This window comes from Heloderma suspectum, chromosome 7 (genome assembly GCF_057233095.1).
Source record: "Heloderma suspectum isolate Gila_16-S chromosome 7, 16-S_ref, whole genome shotgun sequence".
NCBI lineage: Eukaryota > Metazoa > Chordata > Lepidosauria > Squamata > Helodermatidae > Heloderma > Heloderma suspectum.
The window spans coordinates 95,998,531-96,019,595 of NC_139464.1; the positions used below are offsets into that span (position 1 = coordinate 95,998,531).

At 45.2% G+C, this 21,065-nt stretch overlaps 2 protein-coding genes across 9 annotated transcripts in view; one reads left to right on the forward strand and one right to left on the reverse strand.

Moving 5' to 3' along the window:
* The window catches only part of CRELD2 (CRELD disulfide isomerase 2), a 33,444-nt gene extending 31,003 nt beyond the window's left edge, over positions 1 to 2,441 (reverse strand). For 2 of the 4 annotated variants that reach the window (XM_084810963.1, XM_084810964.1), the window contains exons 1-2: positions 2,110 to 2,441; positions 949 to 1,019 (exon numbers count right to left, since the gene is read on the reverse strand). In XM_084810963.1, coding sequence (XP_084667089.1) covers positions 949 to 1,019; positions 2,110 to 2,298 — 260 coding nt within the window. In that variant the 5' untranslated portion in view covers positions 2,299 to 2,441. Of the gene's footprint in view, positions 1 to 936; positions 1,020 to 2,109 lie in introns of all 4 variants that reach the window. The other 2 variants (XM_084810961.1, XM_084810962.1) reach the window with 1 other exon arrangement.
* A 1,050-nt stretch (positions 2,442 to 3,491) lies between these two features.
* The window catches only part of ALG12 (ALG12 alpha-1,6-mannosyltransferase), a 33,933-nt gene continuing 16,359 nt past the window's right edge, over positions 3,492 to 21,065 (forward strand). Inside the window, exons 1-6 of one of the 5 annotated variants that reach the window (XM_084810956.1) lie at positions 3,492 to 3,941; positions 4,923 to 5,104; positions 7,415 to 7,547; positions 7,742 to 7,915; positions 12,389 to 12,583; positions 13,898 to 14,001. In XM_084810956.1, the coding sequence (XP_084667082.1) occupies positions 4,943 to 5,104; positions 7,415 to 7,547; positions 7,742 to 7,915; positions 12,389 to 12,583; positions 13,898 to 14,001 (768 nt within the window). In that variant the 5' untranslated portion in view covers positions 3,492 to 3,941; positions 4,923 to 4,942. The remainder of the gene's footprint in view (positions 3,942 to 4,922; positions 5,105 to 7,414; positions 7,548 to 7,741; positions 7,916 to 12,388; positions 12,584 to 13,897; positions 14,002 to 21,065) is intronic. The other 4 variants (XM_084810955.1, XM_084810960.1, XM_084810957.1 and 1 more) reach the window with 4 other exon arrangements.

Here is a 21,065-nt window from a genome sequence, read left to right on the forward strand (position 1 = left end):
AATAGTAGTAAAACAAACATGCTCTAGGGCATCTGAAAATTTTCCTATGTAAACTGAACATTTTCCTATGCAAATTACCCTGATTAAAAAAACCTGCAGACCATAGTTTGCCCAATTCAGATGTTATGCCAAAGTACGGTTAAAGCTAGCTAGAAAGAGAAGGGAGAAACTACATCTGAGGGAGCAGGAAGGAGAATTTGAGCCAAGATGCATAAATTGGGCTTGAGACATTTTCAAAGCCTGACCCAGGGCGGTATTTTAAATCTATTTTTCCTGTGACAGAAATGCGTGAAAGAAATTCAGGTAACAATGAACTAGTAAGAGCAGAGTGCCAAGATGTACAAAAAATAAGAATAGGGACTTTGACTCAGTCAATCACATCAAAATGAAAACAGAATGACAGCCTTAAGAACATAAGGAGGGCCATGCTGGATCAGACCAAAGGTCTATCTAGTCCAGCATTTTGTTCACTCAGTGGCCAGCCAGATGCCTGTGGAAAACTCACAAGCAGGACATGAGTGCAACAGCACCTTCCTGGTCATGTTCCCCAGCAACTGGCATACAAACGCATACTGTCTGTGATACTGGAGATAACATATCACCATTATGACTAGTAGCCAATGATAAGATTTATTTCCCAAATGGGTGGTGATCACTACATCTTACAGCAGCAAATTCCATAGTTTAACTATGCGCTGTGTGAAGAAGTCCTTCCTTTTGTCTGTCCTGAATCTTTCACCATTCTGCTTCATGGGATGATCCCCCTAGGATTATGAGAATCACAACTTCTAATTTCTACAAATAGTAGCATGTCAACTTTACTCTCAATTAAAATGTTCCCTGCTTTACATATACTTCTTCATCCAGTCCCAGGCATCTTACATACTGCAGGCAAGGGCGCCAGCTCACTGAAAAGCATGGTCACACATACTGTACCTGGACTCATACTTTGAGAGTGTTTTTTCTTCCCAAGCTGTATTGCCACCTCCAAAGTTCTTTTTTGCAGTATTTGTTAGACCCTGCAGAACAGAAACAAATTTAAATGAAAATATTAACAACTCGTATCTAAAATTATGAACAATTGTAGTTTTATATGTAATTAGTAGGATATGTTTGTTGTTGCGTGTTTTGCGTATTCTACTGACAAAGTTAAAATAAAACCTAAACACTCTGACAGCAAGGGACTACTTCATGTCTGTAATGGTCTGTGCTGCTAAGCTCCACTGCAGCAGGAAATACACATGGCTACCAGTGTACACAGCACAGAAGTGAGTTACTTTGCTGCTGGACGAATTTACTGACGTTTTGGAATCCACAGTCAATCTTATGTATGTTTACTCGGAAGGAAGCACCATTGAGTTCAATGAGGTTTACTCCCAACTATGTAGGTATAGGATTACAGCCCTTTCCCTCCTGCTTGTACCCAACTGCAGAGAAATTAAGGAACAATTTTGTTTGGTTATAATTTTCTAAATGCACTTTCTCACTTTTTCAATATATCCTTTATATGGATTTGAACAGCTGTTTGGTGATAAGAGCACACGGAGGGGGGCACTTGTTCCAGAGTAAATAATCCAGAGGATTTTAGATACAGCAGGTCTTAATAATAAGGTACAGTTTTCCATACATTTTGGTACTTAAAGCACAAACCTAGCTATTTTTTTTCCCTTAGAAAAAAATATTCTAATATCCATACTCATTTCATTCCACTGGATGTCTATATAAATTCACAATAAACGACACCGCTACCCCTCTGGAAATAATAAGAGTTCACACGCATGCACGCACATCTATGTAGAGCTCCAATTTTAAGGGCACAATCTTCTGTAGGTTTAGGCGGAAAAAAAAGTCCTTCAACTCCCAGCATCCCCCAGCTGGCCATGCCGGCTGGGGGATGCTGGGAGTTGTAGGACTTTTTTCCTGTCTAAGCCTGCGGGGGAGTGCGCCTCAAAGGCATTTCACAGTGCAACCCTGTACACGCTTACCTGTGAGCAAGCCCACTGAACTCAACGGGCCTTGCTTCCGAGCAAACCTGTATAGGGCTGCACGATGCTTCAGTGGATTAACTGTAGGGCCGGGCAGGCACGGCCTCCCCCTGCGCTACCTCACCCGACTGAACCGCTCGGTGATTCCGCGGCAGGTGTTGCAGGCCTGCCGGAGCCGCTCCTCAGGCGAGCCCAGACCCGGCACCGGGAGGGCGAGGCAGAGAAGGATCAGTCGACCGAAGGCGGGGCTCAGCCCCCGGCACGGAGCGCGGCGCGGCGCCCGACGGGGGTCCGAGCCAGGCGAAGGTCTCATCGCTGGCCGCGCTCCGTTCTCTCCGCCGCACGCGTCGCCTCTCACTCGGCAACGGCTCCGCCCGAGCCCCCGCTGGGCATGACCCTGCGGGCGACGCACACGCGCAGCCGGCCCCGCGCCGGGGCCATTCGGAATTCTGAGTCAGGCCCTGCCCCGCTCGCGGCCCAGCCAATCCCGCGGTATGCTTCGGAGCCCCTCTCGTTCGGCCGCCGGAACGTGGCCCAATCCAGGCTCGCCACGCTCCGAGCCAATGGAAATCCCACGTATGGGGAAGGCGGGCGGGGCAAAGGAAAACAACAGGCGCCGAGCCATAGACTTGGAATAATTAGACCTATGCAGGCCTCGGCATTCTTGGTTCATTTTGTAGCCCCTATGTCTTTTTTCCTCCCGCGGCGGAGTGAGAGCTGCAAGCAGGACATAAGCAGAATGATATTAACAGAGAACTGCGCGGCGGAACTGTCGTGAACCACTGCCCCTCAACCACGGTGTCTTCCCCCCGACCCTAAAATACGTGAACAATGGACTAAGGGCGCAATCCTTTGCACGCTGAGACAAAGAAAAAGCGTTGTGGGCCTTTCCTCTGTCTAAACGTTCATAGGATTGCGCCCTAAATTGCCATTTGGGAGAAAAAATATTGGAAACGCTTCAAAGTTAGGGGAACAAACTCATTTTTCACGCAAAATAAGACCAGAGTTTAAAAAAAGAGTCCAAACTTCCTCCTCACCTTTGCTGCTACCTTTTTGGCTAGAAACGCTGGTGAAGCTATACAATTACAGCTATACTAAAATCCTGGATTTGTCCACTGATTTCTATGAGCAGCTCTCACTTCCGCCCCGGGTCTAAATTGAAGGAACCCAGGTTGTTCTCTTTTGACAGTGCGATGACTTCCTCTTCTTTTTCTTATCTCTATGAGCCTAGCCTCGGCCTGGGTTTAGCTGCCATGTTAAGTCCGGGCAAGGGAACAGTGGAGGAGAACGTTGAGCTCATGGCTGGCAGAATCGTAAGAAACTGGCGCTTGAAGAGAAAGGAGAAGGCTGCAGACTCTGATCGCTAAGGCTTTAAGCGCGGCTGTGCGGCAAAAACAGCAGCTGACGGCGTTGCCCATACCAAAGATGGCTGCAGGCAGCCGGCGCCGCTCCCGGTTCCCGACGCAGTGAGGTCGCTTGACGAGCCTGGCCCCGCCCTGCCCCTTCGGCGCCGAAGTGCGTCACGTGCGCCGCGGGGTGCCCCGTCTGGAGAGGCCACGTGGTCCTTTGCGGGTAAGTCCGGGCTCACGGGAAGCGGCGAAGGCAGGGAGCGCGCGCGCTTCCTCGGCCGGGCTCGGGCGGCTTCCCCTTTCGCTGTCCGCAGGGCGCCGTCCGGTTTCTATCGCAGGGCGCGGGGGGAGGAGCGCGAACGGAAGTCGCCCCTCACGGGACGAAACGGGGCAATGCACGATGGGCCGGAGGTTGAGCGTGGGAAGCGAGCTGAATTCGGGATGATGCTAATGCTAAAGCGAGGCGAAGGCGATGCCCGCCCCGCCATTGCGACTTGGATGCAGGGGCAGGCGTGCTCTAGGATTGCTGGATCTGCTTGGGTTTTTTGACTAAGATCCGCCTGTAGGAGCAAAGTGGGAAAAAGCGGCTCAGGCTGATGGACAAGGAGTAAGGAACAGCACGTGCTCAGGACCAGGACCAAGCTTTTACACAAACACCAATCCGCTCCTGGTTTCCCTCCCAAGCGGTCTTTTTCAGCAAATATTTTAGTTGTTGCTATTGTTAGACAATCGAGAGTCAGAAGTTCTTGGCGAGTTTCTGCACCTCCCCCAGAGATTTTCTGATAGATCCTGGCCTGGGCAGATTCCCCACATTATCCCATGTGGGATAGTCAGCTTGCCCTCATAATCAAGACATGATAGCTGACTGCCTCCACATGTGGTGAACTTGGGGGCAGGTTGGTAGGGCTAAAGCAGGCTTCCCCAAGCTGGTGTCCTCCATATGCTTGGACGGCAGTTTCCAGCATTCCTGACCATTGGCCATATTGGCTGGGCCTGATGGTAGTTGAAGTCCCAAACATCTGGAGGGCACTATGTTGGGAAAGGTTGGTCCAAGGCAATGTTATGCCTTTTTATATGTCAAGGGCAGCACCATATAGCAGCTTTCTCCAACCTGGCGCCCTCCAGATGTATTGGACTGCAAACACTCATGCTGGCTGGAGATGATAGGAGTTGTAGTCCAACACATCTGAAAGGCACCTATTGGGGAAGGCTGTCATATACTCTATGCAGCATTATGTAGGAGGCAATGACAATAGATAAGATGGTTGCCCTAGACCAGGGGTGGGCAACTTCAGTCCCTCCAGATGTTTTGAGATACAACTCCCATCAGCCCTAGCCACCATAGTCAGTGGTGAGGGATGATGGGAATTGTAGCCCAAAACATCTGGAGGGGAACAAGTTGCCCACCCCAGCTAGAAAATAGATTAGATACACATAGAATATGTGCTGGAGGAGACTTATACTCAAACCATATTCATCATGAGTCGTGCTTATGCTGCATGCCCAAAGTGTGTGTTTGCTTTTTTAATTATATCTTTAGACAGATACTTAATTCCTTTTCACTTCTGATTTCACTATAATAATGTAGATGGGAATTTTGAATCCAGCATGGCTGAAAAGAAGCCCTCGGGAGGACAGCAGCTGCTGCTGTTGCTGATCATTGCTGTTGCCTTCACACACTTAGCAGTTTGCCCATTTACGAAAGTAGAGGAGAGTTTTAATCTGCAGGCCATCCATGACATCGTGTACCACAAACTGGACTTGGAGAAGGTGAATGGGATTATTCTTTCAGAGGGTCCTCTTGATTTAGAGATCTCCCTGTTTTATGACTAGTGTGCTGTTGAATTTATTTTCATATGAACAAAGGGTGGGTTTCGGACAACCAGTAGTGTCTTTAAAGCTTGCCATGTTTTTGGCCTCTCCAATCATAGTGACCCAGTTCGAATGGGACTATGTGGGAACGATGCCTCCCACCCACTTGCCACTTCCACTTGCATCTGAATTACAAAACAGCCCAGGAGCTGGGTTGTTTTCATGATGTGTGAACCTGGAACTCTGGGTTCAGGGCGAAACAACCCAGAGTTTTAACCCCAAAACAAACCGTGGATTAAAACTCTGGGTTGTTTCTCCCTGAACAACCCAGAGTTCCAGGGCTGCATGTCATGGAATCAGTCCTGTTCCTGAGTTGTTTTGTAATCCAGGTGCAAAGCATAAGTGGCAAGCAGGCAGCCCCCAACGATTTATGGGTTAAGCGACCCATGAATTGTTGTAATGTGACTGTGGGGCCTGACATTACTATCCCATCTTGCATTTTTAGATATATTGATTTGTGATAAACTGCTTACATTTAAAGAGTTCAAGGGAGTGCACACCATTCGTAGAAACATAAAAATAAAGACAAATACATAAAATACATCATATGTACGTTAGATGGTAGGCTACGCTACATAGGGAAGGGTTGTATAAACAGATGGGTCTTCAACATCCGCCTACAAATAAAAAGTGTTGGCACGTGTCTAATGTCAGGAGGAAGATTATTTCATATATTGGGTGCAACTACATTAATTGCCCTCCTCCAAATGACTGCAGTGTGGATCTCAGAAGTAGGTGGCACCACCACGAAGTTCTTGGATGAGTGTTGAAGAGTGGAAACAATGACCAGTTAATTTGGGTGGATTGGAAGACGAGCACCCTTATGTTTTTCTCTTGTGGGTAATTCAAGATTAAGTGCTTAATTCATGAACTTTGTTCATATGGAAATGGAGAGCAGAGGGAAATGCACTTCAGTTTATGTCGTATTACATTTACTGTGTGAATGACAATGAACAGCTCAGGGTGCTTCCAGATGGGGCTTTTATCCCTCCACTCCTTGCCTCATTTGCAGAATTTTATGATGGGCGAGGTGGTCCTCTTACTTGGAACCCTCCAGAGTTTTCCCACCACTTCTTCTGTCTTTTTTTTTTTTCTCACTGCAGAAAGTCCATTAAGGAAGAAAAGATGGGATGGCTGCACAATGCCTTCCCGTTTGTTAGCACTAGGAGCTCCCTGTCTGGAAGCACCACCAATCCAGGAATCAGCTAAGCTGAAATATTTGGATTGATGGAAAAAAAGGTCTGGTCGCCACATCTGAACAACCTCTATGCAATCCTTTAGGACCATATTTGAGTACAGGGATCATGTGGAAAAGTGTATTATGCGAACTGGTGCACCAGGAACATATACCTGCTGTGGTTTCCACGATTGTAGAAGCACAGAAATAAGGGAAGGAATGAAGGAGCCCCAGGTCACACAGAAGACCTTCATATAATCCCTGTACCTAAGGATGGTTAGGAGGAACTGTATGGAGTGGATGTAGCGATCGTTGGGCTACAATCCTTTGCTCAGTTACTTGGAAATAAGCCTCCTTGAACAGGAACTATGTTCAAATTGTTAGTTTTGTGGTTTTCTTTAAGCCAAAATGTGCTTGAACAAGTACAGGAGAAGGGCTGTAGCTAAGTGGTGGAGCATGCGCTTTGTATGCAAAAGATCAGAAGTCCAATTCCTGGCTTCTCTGGGCGGGGCTGGGAAAAACTGAAGCCTTGGAGAACCGCTGTCTGTTAGTGCAGAGTGATTCCCAGCATTCCTAACCACGAGTCATACTGGCTGGGGCTGATGGAAGTCCAAAACATCTGGAGAGCACCTGGTTGGGGAAACTGGGTACAGAGTGACACTAGTGAGCTAGATAGAGCTATGGTCTGATTTGGTGTACAGGCAGCCCCTTGTGTTCCTGCTTGGCTGTTGATCCGACTGAAAATGTGACACAATAATAGTTCTGGCAAAGTAGTTATTTGTATGATTGTAACCGAGCAAATCCCATTGGAGCTACTTATTTTGTTTAAAGGGCTTTTTTTTTTTGGAGTAGTCCCATAAATGTCAACGGGACTACTGTAGAGTAAATGCTTTGGTGATGACAGTCCTGTCTAATTTGACCCACGTTGGCTCTAATCTCAAACGAGAAATGTAATTAAAATGTGTTTCCTGTTTGTGGATATTATTTCTACATTGTCTGTGTTATCAGCTCTTTTTGTTTTTAAATTGCAGTACGATCATCATGAATTTCCTGGAGTTGTCCCAAGAACGTTCCTTGGTCCAGTTTTTGTTGCTGTGCTTTCCAGCCCGGCCATATATGTGCTGTCTCTGTTTCAGATGTCTAAGTTTTACTCCCAGCTGATAGGTATGAGATATGTTGTCCCAGCCAGGAACAACGCCATTAAACCTGGTTATTCTGTCTTGGTGTTGTTCCATAATACTTTGTAATCTGTCATGCTGTTACGTTGCCAAGGTAACTTAGATCATCTTGAAATGTAACATTCAGTGTCTTTCTACTACAGATAATAAATCTATCTTTAAATTTTATTTTAACATAAGTCCGAGGAAGCCTGGGTTTGAGCGTGATTTACGCCTTGTGGCGGTTGCACAAAGAAGTGAAAAAGCAGTTTGGTTCAACCGTGTCCATGATTTTCTGTCTGATAACTGCTACTCAATTCCACTTGATGTTTTACTGCACCCGAACTCTCCCCAATGTGTTTGCACTTCCTGTCGGTAAGTAATTATATTGTGCATTGCCTTTAGGCCGGTGGTACAGCTAGGTGATTTTAAATTCTGGGTTTAATGGTCTTACGGGGGTGGGGAGGCTTTAGATGGCCATGTATATCACTTCCATTGTGAAGTCCACAGATAACATTTCTCTCCCTGTTTCCACCATTCCATACTTGCAAGTGTTTCTCCGTTCATGATACGTTAGAGTAGGGCTTGGCAACTCTGTGCATGGGGTCTCTGGGGCTAGTTTTGCCACTCTAGAACCCACCCTAGAACCTTCTGTCCTCTGTGCAGGCTGCATTCCTGACAGCACCCCATAGAATCCCCCCTTCCCCTCAGCAAAAAAGGCATTTTCACTTGAGAGCAAGCCAAATTTGACCTGTTTACCACTCCATATGGCAAATGGATGGTTTTTTGCTGCTGCAAATTTCCCTGCATTAGAGCAAAGAAAAGAAACCCCTTTTTAAAACTCTGTTTGCCAACCCTGATTTTTTTTTAAAGAAGGAATTCTCTGAGCATGTACAGCTTCACATTTTAAACTCAAGTCATAGCTACATCGTGACAGTAGAAATGAAATGGAGGTTGCTTCTGCTGTCCTGCTTAACGTGGGAATAAGCGCTGTTCTGTTGCAGAAAAGGATAATAAATTTTTAAAGTAAAAAACATGAGGATTTGTAAGCACCCCCAGGCGCATGGCAATAAAATGTTGTTAAAAATAAGAAGAAAGGATGCTTTGGTGACCAGTGTTAGCCCCGGTGGGTCTTGGCTTGCCAGGTGCTGATGTTGCTAGATGCTGGGTGGTCATTTGCACACACACGCATGCACTCAGACCTGCAACCCCCCCCCCCCCCCCCCGGGTGCGGGGCCCTGACTTTGGACCACTGCTTTAGGCTGAAATAACTTCTCATTTTATGAGTAGCTAATCATAACACAAAACATCTGTGAAATATTGTGGATACTAAAGGGACTGAGAATGGTTTGAAATATTCAGTTGCCTACTGCTGGCCACAGACACACACCTTCAAGGATAAAATCCTTAAACACTCCCTAAAATCCCTGGAAGGTGATGGTACACACAACAGAGCTCAGGAAGTAGGTCATTAGCATGATGCATATAACTCTCTGGAAGCCAGCTTACCTCTGGGAAAGTGAGCCTGTTGTTGTTGTTGTTCAGTCGTTCAGTCGTGTCCGACTCTTCGTGACCCCATGGACCATAGCACGCCAGGCCTTCCTGTCCTGCGCTCTCTCCCGGAGCGTGCTCAAGTTCATATTCATTGCATCCGTGATGCTATCTAGCCATCTCATCCTCTGCCGTCCCCTTCTCCTTTTGCCTTCAGTCTTTCCCAGCATCAGGGTCTTTTCCAGGGAGTTTTCTCTTCGCATTAGGTGGCCAAAATATTGGAGCTTCAGCTTCAGTATCTGTCCTTCCAATGAGCACTCAGGGTTGATTTCCTTTAGGATGGACTGATTTGACCTCCTTGCAGTCCAGGGCACTCGTAAGAGTCTTCTCCAGCACCAGAGTTCGAAAGCATCAATTCTTCGGCGCTCAGCCTTCCTTATAGTCCAGGTCTCACAGCCATACATTACTACTGGGAAAACCATAGCTTTGATTAGACGGACCTTTGTCGGCAAGGTGATGTCTCTGCTTCTTACTATGCTGTCTAGGTTGGCCATAGCTTTCCTCCCAAGGAGCAAGCGTCTTTTAATTTCATGGCTACAGTCACCGTCTGCGGTGATCTTGGAGCCCAAGAAAGTAAAATCTGTCACTGCTGCCATTTCTTCCCCTTCTATATGCCAGGAAGTGATGGGGCCAGATGCCATGATCTTAGTTTTTTTAATGTTGAGTTTCAAACCAGCTTTTGCACTCTCCTCTTTCACCCTCAACAAGAGGCTCTTTAGATCCTCTTCGCTTTCTGCCATTAGGGTGGTATCGTCTGCATATCGGAGGTTGTTGATAATTCTCCCAGCAATCTTAATTCCAACCTCTGATTCATCCAACCCGGCATTTCTCATGATGTACTCTGCATATAAGTTAAATAAGCAGGGTGACAATATGCAGCCTTGTCGTACTCCTTTCCCAATTTTGAACCACTCGGTTGTTCCATGTCTGGTTCTTACTGTTGCTTCTTGACCCTCGTACAGGTTTCTCAGGAGACAGGTAAGGTGGTCTGGTACTCCCATCACTTTAAGAATTTGCCACAGTTTGTTGTGATCCACACAATCAAAGGCTTTAGCGTAGTCAATGAAGCAGAAATAGACGTTTTTCTGGAATTCTCTTGCTTTCTCCATGATGTAGCGAATGTTGGCGATTTGATCTCTAGTTCCTCTGCCTCTTCGAAACCCAGCTTGTACTTCCGGTAGTTCTCGGTTCGCATACTGCTGAAGCCTAGCTTGTAGGATTTTGAGCATCACCTTGCTGGCATGTGAAATGAGCGCAATTGTGCGGTAGTTTGAACACTCTTTGGCGTTGCCCTTCTTTGGAATTGGAATGTAAACTGACCTTTTCCAGTCTTGTGGCCACTGTTGAGTGTTCCAGATTTGTTGGCATATTGAATGCAGCACTTTAACAGCATCATCTTTTAGGATTTTAAATAGCTCGGCTGGAATACTGTCATCTCCGCTAGCTTTGTTGTTACTAATGCTTCCTAAGGCCCACTTGACTTCACTCTCTAGGATGTCCGGCTCAAGTTCAGTGACCGCACTATCATGGCTATCAGGGACATTCAGATCTTTCCTGTATAGTTCTTCTGTGTATTCTTGCCACCTCTTCTTAATCTCATCTGCTTCTGTTATGTCCCTGCCTTCTTTGTCCTTTATCATGCCCGTCTTTGCACAAAACGTTCCCTTGAGATCTCCAATTTTCTTGAAGAGATCTCTAGTCTTTCCCATTCTGTTGTTTTCCTCGATTTCTTTGCATTGTTCATTGAAGAAGGCCTTCTTGTCTCTCCTTGCTATTCTCTGGAACTCTGCATTCAGTTGGGTATATCTTCCCCTTTCTCCCTTGCTTTTCGCTTCCCTTCTTTCCTCAGCTACTTGTAAAGCCTCATCAGACAGCCACTTGGCTTTCTTGCATTTCTTTTTCTTTGGGACGGATTTCGTTGCTGCCTCCTGAACAATGTTACGGACCTCCGTCCATAGTTCCTCAGGCACTCTGTCTATCAGGTCTAATCCCTGAAATCTATTCCTCACCTCCACTGTATTTAGTCATACCTGAACGGTTTAGTGGTTTTCCCGACGTTCTTCAATTTAAGCCGAAATTTTGCAAGAAGCAGCTCATGATCTGAGCCACAGTCAGCTCCAGGTCTTGTTTTGACTGACTGTATGGAGCTTCTCCATCTTTGGCTGCAAAGGACATAATCAATCTGATTTTGATATTGACCATCTGGTGACGTCCATGTGTAGAGTCGCCTCTTGTGTTGTTGGAAAAGAGTGTTTGCTATGATCAGCATGTTCTCTTGGCAAAACTCTATTAGCTTTTGTCCTGCTTCATTTTGTACACCAAGGCCATGCCTGCCTGTTATCCCGGTGATTTCTTGACTTCCTACTTTAGCATTCCAGTCCCCTATGATGAAGAGGACATCTTTTTTTGGTGTTAGTTCTAGAAGGTGTTGTAGGTCTTCATAGAACCGATCAACCTCAACTTCTTCGGCATCAGTGGTTGGGGCATAGACTTGAATTACTGTGATGTTGAATGGTTTGCCTTGGATTCGTACTGAGATCATTCTATCATTTTTAAGATTGTACCCCAGTACTGCTTTTCCCACCCTTTTGTTGACTATGAGTGCTACTCCATTTCTTCTAAGGGATTCTTGCCCACAATAGTAGATATGATGGTCACCTGAATTAAATTCGCCCATGCCTGTCCATTTTAGTTCGCTGATTCCCAAGATGTCGATGTTCAATCTTGCCATCTCATGTTTGACCACCTCCAGCTTACCTTGAAAGTGAGCCTACCCACCCAGTAAGATCTTCAGGGGAGGAAAAGCCCCGCTTCTGGCAGCTCTTATTTGTAAGGAGAAGTCTGTGGGGAAACAGCAGGGGCTTCTTGGTTGTGGCTCAAGTAGACTTCCAAGGGGCCCTGCCAGTATACCAGCCTAGGCACTTCTAGAAAACCATGCAAGACCTTTCTATTTAAATCAGCACTTGGATACAGATAGTTCAGCATTGCTTTATTTGGGGATGGAGGAACTGTGGCCTGCCAGATGATGCTGGGTGGAGTCCCATTGACTCCACCCAATATGGACAATAGTCAGAGATGGTGGGAGTTGTAGTCCAACAACATCTGGAGCGCCACAGGTTCCCCATCCCTGGTTTTATTGATGCTAGTTTCAAATTAGATGTTCAATATTCTCATATTGGGATATGTTTGGATGCAGTGGTATTTTGTTTTTATTGTGACTAGTTCAAACTTTACCTCAATGATCTAGTGACTGACAAGCTATGTATTCAATATCTGGTTTGTTTGCTTTGTAACCAGTTCTACTGGCAGTTACATCTTGGATACAGCAAAAGCACCGCCTGTTTATCTGGTTCTCAGCTTTGGCAATTATCATCTTCAGATCAGAACTTTGTCTGTTCCTGGGTCTTATGCTTCTGGTGACCCTGTTTAATAAAAGACTCTCCATTGTGAAAATGCTTTCCTATGCTGTTCCTGCAGGAGCTTTTTGGTTAGGTAAGTCTTGAGTGCTTTTGAACTAGTGGGACTTAAGAAATGCCTCTTCTAAAACTATCTAGCCAAGTATTAAATGAATGAAGTTTTTAGGGCACAATCCTGTGCATGTTCAGAAAGAAAAAAGTCCTACAACTCCCAGCCAGCATGGCTGGCTGGGGAATGCTGGGAGTTATAGGACTTTTTTCTATCTAAACATGCATAGGATTGCACCCTTAAACATTTTTTTAGAACATGGATAAAACAGTGTGCATGTGTCTCTGTGTTTTAATTTGGCATGCAAACAGTGTGTGTACATATATATGTAACATGAGCGTGGATGTGTGTGTGTGTGTATATATATATATATATATTGTGTGTGTATATATGTGTTGTGTGTGTATTGTGTACGTGTGTGTGTATATTGTGTATATGTGTGTGTGTATATTTTGTGTGTTTATGTGAGTGTGTGTGTTTGTGTGTGTGTGCGTGTGTGTGTGTGTATATATATATATATATATATATATATAATACTATGTGCACGGACGTGCATGCATACATATATGTATACAGGGCCCAATTGAAATGTGAATGTTACTTGTCATCCATAAAGCAGTTAAGCTGACTTGGTTTAAACCAATTTAGATCTGCTTTACAAGTGGCCACAGGATGTATGTTCTATGCCAGCCTTCCCCAACTGGGTTCCCTCCAGATGTTTTGGACTGCAACTCCCATCATTTCCAGCCAGCATGACCATGCTGGGAGTTGCAGTCCAACACATCTGGAGAGCATCAAGTTGGGGAAGGCTGCTCTCGACATGGTGGAACGTGCACACCGTTTTATATGAATTGGGGCTTATGCACATGCACTCATACGCAAGAAAGCCCTGCCCGTGAGATCTGACCCATGCAAAACACACTGCGTGGGTGGGGGTGTATTTGTATATCGACTGTACGAGTATATGTGGATCTGCCCCAGTTGAATAGTTTTCGTGACATATGGATAAGTTTCTGTGCAAGCCCGAGGCTCATGTCCAAACCTTGCCATCTAGAGCATTCCAGACTGTCTTCAATTAATACTAAGCTATCTTTAAGTTACTTCTTAACAAAGTGTGGATGAGGCAGAATGAAGAGCAATTACTGCAGCCTCAAGTCACAGCATTTTTGATATGGCTGGATGTACATCTTTCTGTTAATCAAGTTGGTCTGAAGGTTTTCCTTCAACTGTGATTCAAATGGGCCCCATTTTATATCTATTTGTGAAGCAAAGAAGTGGTTAAATTAAAAAAGAAGTAGTGTTCTCTGTTTATCTCTTAACTTGAATGTTTTGGTCTTTTAGGACTCACGGTGGCCTTGGACTCTGTGTTTTGGAGGCAACTTCTGTGGCCTGAGGGAAAAGTACTTTGGTATAACACAGTTTTAAATAAAAGTTCCAACTGGGGAGTATCCTTTAAACGATGGGTAAACCTAAATCAGCAGCACAGTATAAGTAGAGTCAGATATTCTGACTTACTCATGCAGCTTAACTAGGAGTTGCTAAAAAGTTACCTGAGAAGTGCCTCTTGTAAACCTATGTAGCCAAGTCTTAAATGAATAAAACTTGAACCACTAAACCAGATAACCAAAAAGCCCCCGTTGAGCTTGCATCCCCTCCAAATAACATTAACTCCTTGCACTATCAAGAACAGCAATCCAGCCAATATTTTTTTTTTTTTGATTCAGATCTGAAATGTCTTTAGCCCCTGTCATACATTACGGGTTAGCGTGTTGTCTGAACACAGCACGTTTTCTGCAGGGTGGGTTATCGTGTTGTCTGAATGCAGCCAGAGTGGCTTGTTAATCATGCAGTGTGTCTTGTTAATAATTCTGAACAACCCAACAACAAACCACAGGTTCTCAAGGTAGCTTGTTGGAGAAAATAAGCCACATTGCATGGTTAACAAGCCACTCTGGCTGCATTCAGACAACAAGATAACCCGTGGTTCAACAAAAACCCATGGTTCAAAGCCCACACTCAACCACTGAGTGTGGGTTAGCGTGTTGTGTGAACAGCCCAGTGTTATGAACCTCACTTGAACCACTCAGATCAAAAAGCACAGCTTCTGTTCTCTAGTTTTCTTTTTCAGCCTTTTTTTAAAAAAACATTCCTCTTGTTTGGAAAGGGTAAGTTGACATGGCAAAATTCCTCACACGTGTTACGTGAATTCACTTAACTGTGTGGTTTAGGTGGTGAATGGTTTTCGTGCATGACTTCAGCCTATCAAGAATAATCTCTTTGTATGTGTTTATACCACATCGGTCACTACAGAACCTGAAATTTTGTAGGAAGAGGGATGCTAGGTAGGGCAACCTGTGGTCCTCCAGATGTTTTGGCCTACAACTCGCATCAGCCCTAGGTAGCATAGGCAATGGTGAGGAATGATGAGTGTTGTAGGCCAAAACATCTGGAGAGCCAGAAGTTGCCCACCCTGGCATATACCTTCCAAAGGCCTGAGGAGGTAATGTAGCTGCTGTATGGCTTCTACCATATTCTTCCTCTGGTCCTTTCATCTGCCTTCCTCCTCCTCCTGCTGTGGCAAGCAGGCTTGCAGTTTTTCCCAACAGCCCAGGTAGATGGGGGAGACGGGCAGATGACAAGTCTGGAGCACACTTGCTTTGCGTGCAGGAGGTCTCATGTTAAATCACTGGCATCTCCAGCTGAAAAGGATCTGATGTGGTGTAAGGCAACTTCCCATGTCGTGGTGGCCTCTTCTGCTTGCATGGCACTTTTAAAGGTATATGCAGTATCTCCTGGTTGCAGCCTTGAAAGTTATTGAGAAGAATGTGGACTGTGAACAGACAAGCCCTTTCTACTTGAGCTGCCTTAACGTATAAACACATCTTAGGGTGCAATCCTATGCATGTATAGACAGAGAAAAGGCCTACAACTCCTAGCCATGCTGGGAATTGTAGGCCTTTGTCTAAACATAGGATTGTGCCTTTAGTTTCTACTAAATGTTCTGTAACTGGGAGTGGTTTGTGTGTATGTGTCCTTTGGATGTTACATGTACTAAATGGGAAAGTAGCATTTCTGTATCCCATTAAATAATGGGTTGTATCCAGTGTTAGGCTAACTTAAGTCCCATTCATTTCAACAGGACTATGCTAAGTAGGAGTAACATTGGATATAGTCCATAATTTCCATTAGGGCTGTGCAGCGCTTCATTTCCGAATTCTGAAACAAAGTGGAGTAATTCGGGCTGAATCCGAAGTCGGTTGGAGCAACTGGAGACTGCTGGGTTAAAAATTCCATTCCCCCATCACTCCAACCCACTTCAGATGATTCTGAAGCCCAGACAGCTTGTCTGGAAAATAACAATTTCCGTAAGATTAGGGAAGGGGGAGTTGGGAAGGGGGAACTGAGCCTTAGCAAGTGACATCTCTAAGTGACATCTGACCTTTTAACCCAGCAGTCTCCAATCGCAGTGGGGAAGAAGGGTTGGCCTCCCCTTCCCATTTTTCTCTTCATCTATATTATTAAAAAACAAAAGAATTTAAAAAATCCTTTTCTCTTTTGTTAGGCTTTAGATAGATAGTTAATGTTATGTCCCTGCCCTCCCCCCCCCCAGCTTTTGTAGGTAGTTACTTTTTTCTGACTCTGCTTTTCTTTTGGTTGCGTGTATGTGTGCTGTGCTGTGTGAGAGTAGCATATTGTGCAACGGGAACAGTGTGTGGCCAAGGCAGTACATATACGCAGTCCAATATATACTGTGGGGCAGAGCACTGCACAGTACATAATATGAAGCATCTTAAAAACAAAAGTTACACCTACTCAGTTTTCCTGATTTTCCAAGACACTTTGCCTGTTGCATGTTTTCCCTTGTGTACATCAAATTAATATAAGCAGAATATGATGAGGCTAGGCTATATGCCCCCTTCATGGATCACTGCCTTGTTGTGGCGAAGGGGCTTGCGTAACTCACTGAAGCCATAAGCTATGCTGTGCAGGGCCACCCAAGACGGACAGGTCATGGCAGAGAGTTCTGACAAAATGTGGACCACTGGAGAAGGAAATGGCAACCCACTCCAGTATTCTCGCCAAGAAAACCCCATGGACTGTATCACAAGGCTAAAAGATATGACGCCGGAAGATGAGCCCCTCAGGTTGGAAGGTGTCCAATATACTACTGGGGAAGAGCAGAGGGTATTTCCAAGTAGTGCCAGAAAGAGTGAAGCAGCTGGGCCAAAGGTGAAAGGACACTCAGCTGTGGATGTGTCTGGTGGTGAAAAGAAAATCCGATGCTGTAAAGAACAATATTGTTTAGGAACTTGGAATGTAAGATCAATGAATCAAGGTAAGCTGGAGGTGGTCAAACATGAGATGGCAAGATTGAACATCGACATCTTGGGAATCAGCGAACTAAAATGGACAAGCATGGGCAAATTTAATTCAGGTGACCATCATATCTACTATTGTGGGCAAGAATCCCTTAGAAGAAATGCAGTAGCACTCATAGTCAACAAAAGGGTGGGAAAAGCAGTACTGGGGTACAATCTCAAAAACGATAGAATGATTTCAGTACGAATCCAAGGCAAACCATTCGACATCACAGTAATTCAAGTCTATGCCCCAACCACTGAGGCCAAAGAACCTGAGGTTGATCGGTTCTATGAAGACGTACAACACCTTCTAGAACTAACACCAAAAAAAGATGTCCTCTTCATCATAGGGGATTGGAATGCTAAAGTAGGAAGTCAAGAAATCACCGGGATAACAGGCAGGCATGGCCTTGGTGTACAAAATGAAGCAGAACAAAAGCTAATAGAGTTTTGCCAAGAGAACACGCTGATCATAGCAAACACTCTTTTCCAACAGCACAAGAGACGACGGTCAATATCAAAATGAGATTGATATGTCCTTTGCAGCCAAAGATGAGAAGCTCTATACAGTCAGTCAAAACAAGACCTGGAGCTGACTGTGGCTCAGATGATGAGCTGCTTCTTGCAAAATTTCGGCTTAAATTGAAGAACGTCGGGAAAACCACTAAACCATTCAGGTATGACCTAAATCATATCCCTTATGAATATACAGTGGAGGTGGGGAATAGATTTCAGGGATTAGACCTGATAGACAAGAGTGCCTGAGGAACTATGGACAGAGGTCCGTAACATTGTTCAGGAGGCAGCAATGAAATCCATCCCAAAGAAAAGGAAATGCAAGAAAGCAAAGTGGCTGTCTGATGAGGCTTTAATAGTAGCTGAGGAAAGCAGGGAAGCGAAAAGCAAGGGAGAAAGTGGAAGATATATTCAACTGAATGCAGAGTTCCAGAGAATAGCAAGGAGAGACAAGAAGGCCTTCTTAAATGAACAATGCAAAGAAATCGAGGAAAACAACAGAATGGGAAAGACTAGAGATCTCTTCAAGAAAATTGGAGATCTCAAGGGAACGTTTTGTGCAAAGACGGGCATGATAAAGGACAAAGAAGGCAGGGACCTAACAGAAGAGGATGAGATTAAGAAGAGGTGGAAAGAATACACAGAAGAACTATACAGGGAAGTTCTTAATGTCCCTGATAGCCATGATAGTGCGGTCACTGAACTTGAGCCGGACATCCTCGAGAGTGAAGTCAAGTGGGCCTTAGGAAGCATTAGGAACAACAAAGCTAGCGGAGATGATGATATTCCAGCTGAGCTATTTAAAATACTAAAAGATGATGCCGTTAAAGTGCTGCACTCAATATGCCAACACATTTGGAACACTCAACAGTGGCCACAAGACTGGAAAAGGTCAGTTTACATTCCAGTTCCAAAGAAGGGCAACGCCAAAGGGTGTTCAAACTATCGTACAATTGCGCTCATTTCACATGCCAGCAAGGTGATGCTCACAATCCTACAAGCTAGGCTTCAGCAGTATGCGAACCAAGAACTACCGGAAGTACAAGCTGGGTTTCGAAGAGGCAGAGGAACTAGAGATCAAATCGCCAACATTCGCTGGATCATGGAGAAAGCAAGAGAATTCCAGAAAAACGTCTATTTCTGCTTCATTGACTACGCTAAAGCCTTTGATTGTGTGGATCACAACAAACTGTGGCAAATTCTCAAAGTGATCGGAGTACCAGACCACCTTACCTGTCTCCTGAGAAACCTGTACGAGGGTCAAGAAGCAACAGTAAGAACCGGACATGGAACAACCGATTGGTTCAAAATTGGGAAACGAGTACAACAAGGCTGCATATTGTCACCCTGCTTATTTAACTTATATGCAGAGTATATCATGAGAAACGCTGGGTTGGATGAATCGCAGGTCGGAATTAAGATTGCCGGGAGAATTATCAACAACCTCCGATATGCAGACGATACCACCCTAATGGCAGAAAGCGAAAAGGATCTAAAGAGCCTCTTGTTGAGGGCGAAAGAGGAGAGTGCAAAAGCTGGTTTGAAACTCAACATTAAAAAAACGAAGATAATGGCATCTGGCCCCATCACTTCCTGGCATATAGAAGGGGAAGAAATGGAAGCAGTGACAGATTTTACTTTCTTGTGCTCCAAGATCACCGCAGACGGTGACTGTAGCCATGAAATTAAAAGACACTGCTCCTTGGGAGGAAAGCTATGGCCAACCTAGACAGCATAGTAAGAAGCAGAGACATCACCTTGCCGACAAAGGTTCGTATAATCAAAGCTATGGTTTTCCCAGTAGTAAGGTATGGCTGTGAGACCTGGACTATAAGGAAGGCTGAGCGCCGAAGAATTGATGCTTTCGAACTCTGGTGCTGGAGAAGACTCTTACGAGTGCCCTGGACTGCAAGGAGGTCAAATCAATCAATCCTAAAGGAAATCAACCCTGAGTGCTCATTGGAAGGACAGATACTGAAGCTGAAGCTCAAATATTTTGGCCACCTATTGCGAAGAGAAAACTCTCTGGAAAAGACCCTGATGCTGGGAAAGACTGAAGGCAAAAGGAGAAGGGGATGGCAGAGGATGAGATGGCTAGATAGCATCACTGATGCAATGAATATGGACTTGAGCACGCTCCGAGAGAGAGCGCAGGACAGGAAGGCCTGGCGTGCTATGGTCCATGGGGTCACGAAGAGTCGGACACGACTGAACAACAACAACAAGGCTATATGCATTTTTTTAAAAAAATGTTTGCTTCATCTTACCCTTTTACATATGGGGGAAAGGGCTGCCAAAATGATCAGGGGGCTGGAACAACTCTTCTATAAAGAAGGGCTTCAATGTTTGGGCTACTTAATTTAAAAAAAAAGGCAAATACGGGGGGCGGTTTGGAGTAGAGAAAGTGGAGCAGTACGTGAATTCAGTCAGTGTGACTTGCACCTAGTAGGGATGTTAGAGAATTCCGCCTCGGATCCCAGGGGGGCTGAATTCCAGTGAATTCGGCCCCTCAGAATCCGTGGCGGAACGGAGCCCCCCGCCCCTCCACCCCGCGAAAGCCCCGCAAAACAGAGCCTACCTGGCTTCGGCGGCTTACCACCATCTGTGTCCCTATGGTAGCCCGTGATAGGCTACGTAAATATTTACGTAGCCTATCACGGCTAAAACGGGAACGCAAATGGTGTCCCCTACTCAGGATGCCATTTGCGTCTGCACCAGCCCAGCAGTGGCTGGAGGCCCCGCTGCGGGGTGGCTCCGCAGCCTGGCCGCGGAGCGGAGCTGGCCGGGCAGGATTCCAGGGGGGGAGGAATGGATCACCTGCCCCCACCTGCGGAACCCGGCGGAGCCAGGTAAGCGGGGTTTCATACACCCCTAAGTCCTAGCCAGGTAATGTGTATTGTAGCCAAAGAAGTTTAACTTCTTTTCCCTTATAATGAGAAGAGCCTCAGGTCATCCAGTGAAGCTGAATAGTGGCGGATTAAGGACAGACAAAAGAAAGTACTAGGGGAGAGGGGTTTTTTTGCACTTCTAAAAAATCTACACCAGAGATTAGGGATAGTGACCTAATAAACAACTTCTGATTAGGATCTCTAATCCCCTTTCAGAGCTTTTTGCTGTGACAGATTTTCTTGAAAAAGCAAATTTTACCTATAGCTAGCACAAAAGCCGCTGGACCTAACTGAAATTTGGCAGCTTCAGTTACCTCCATAGGGGCTGCCAAGTCTCCAGATTTCATATATTTATCATAAAAACTAAAGTTACGGCCATTTCTGTTTTCCAATGCAAGCCAGTGGGAAAATGTAAAATCCAAGTAATTAGGATTTCCAAATCTTGCTTAGGATCTGGAGTCTGAAGCAGGTCAGATCGGGTCCGAATCAGTCTGAACTGGACCAGACCTGAATCAGAAGCTCCGAATCAGCCTCCGAAGCAGGTTGGGGCGTCCGTGCACAGCCCTAATTTCCAACTATTTACTGTCAACATGAATGGTGTGTACGTATGATACAAGGAAAACTTGATACGTGCTTCTCGCTAAAAACTTTCTCGAATGTAGATGTTACTTTTTAGAGAATATAATTAATTAAAATGATGATACATTCTTAAATACAAAATAATTCTTAACTCTTTTTCTCTTT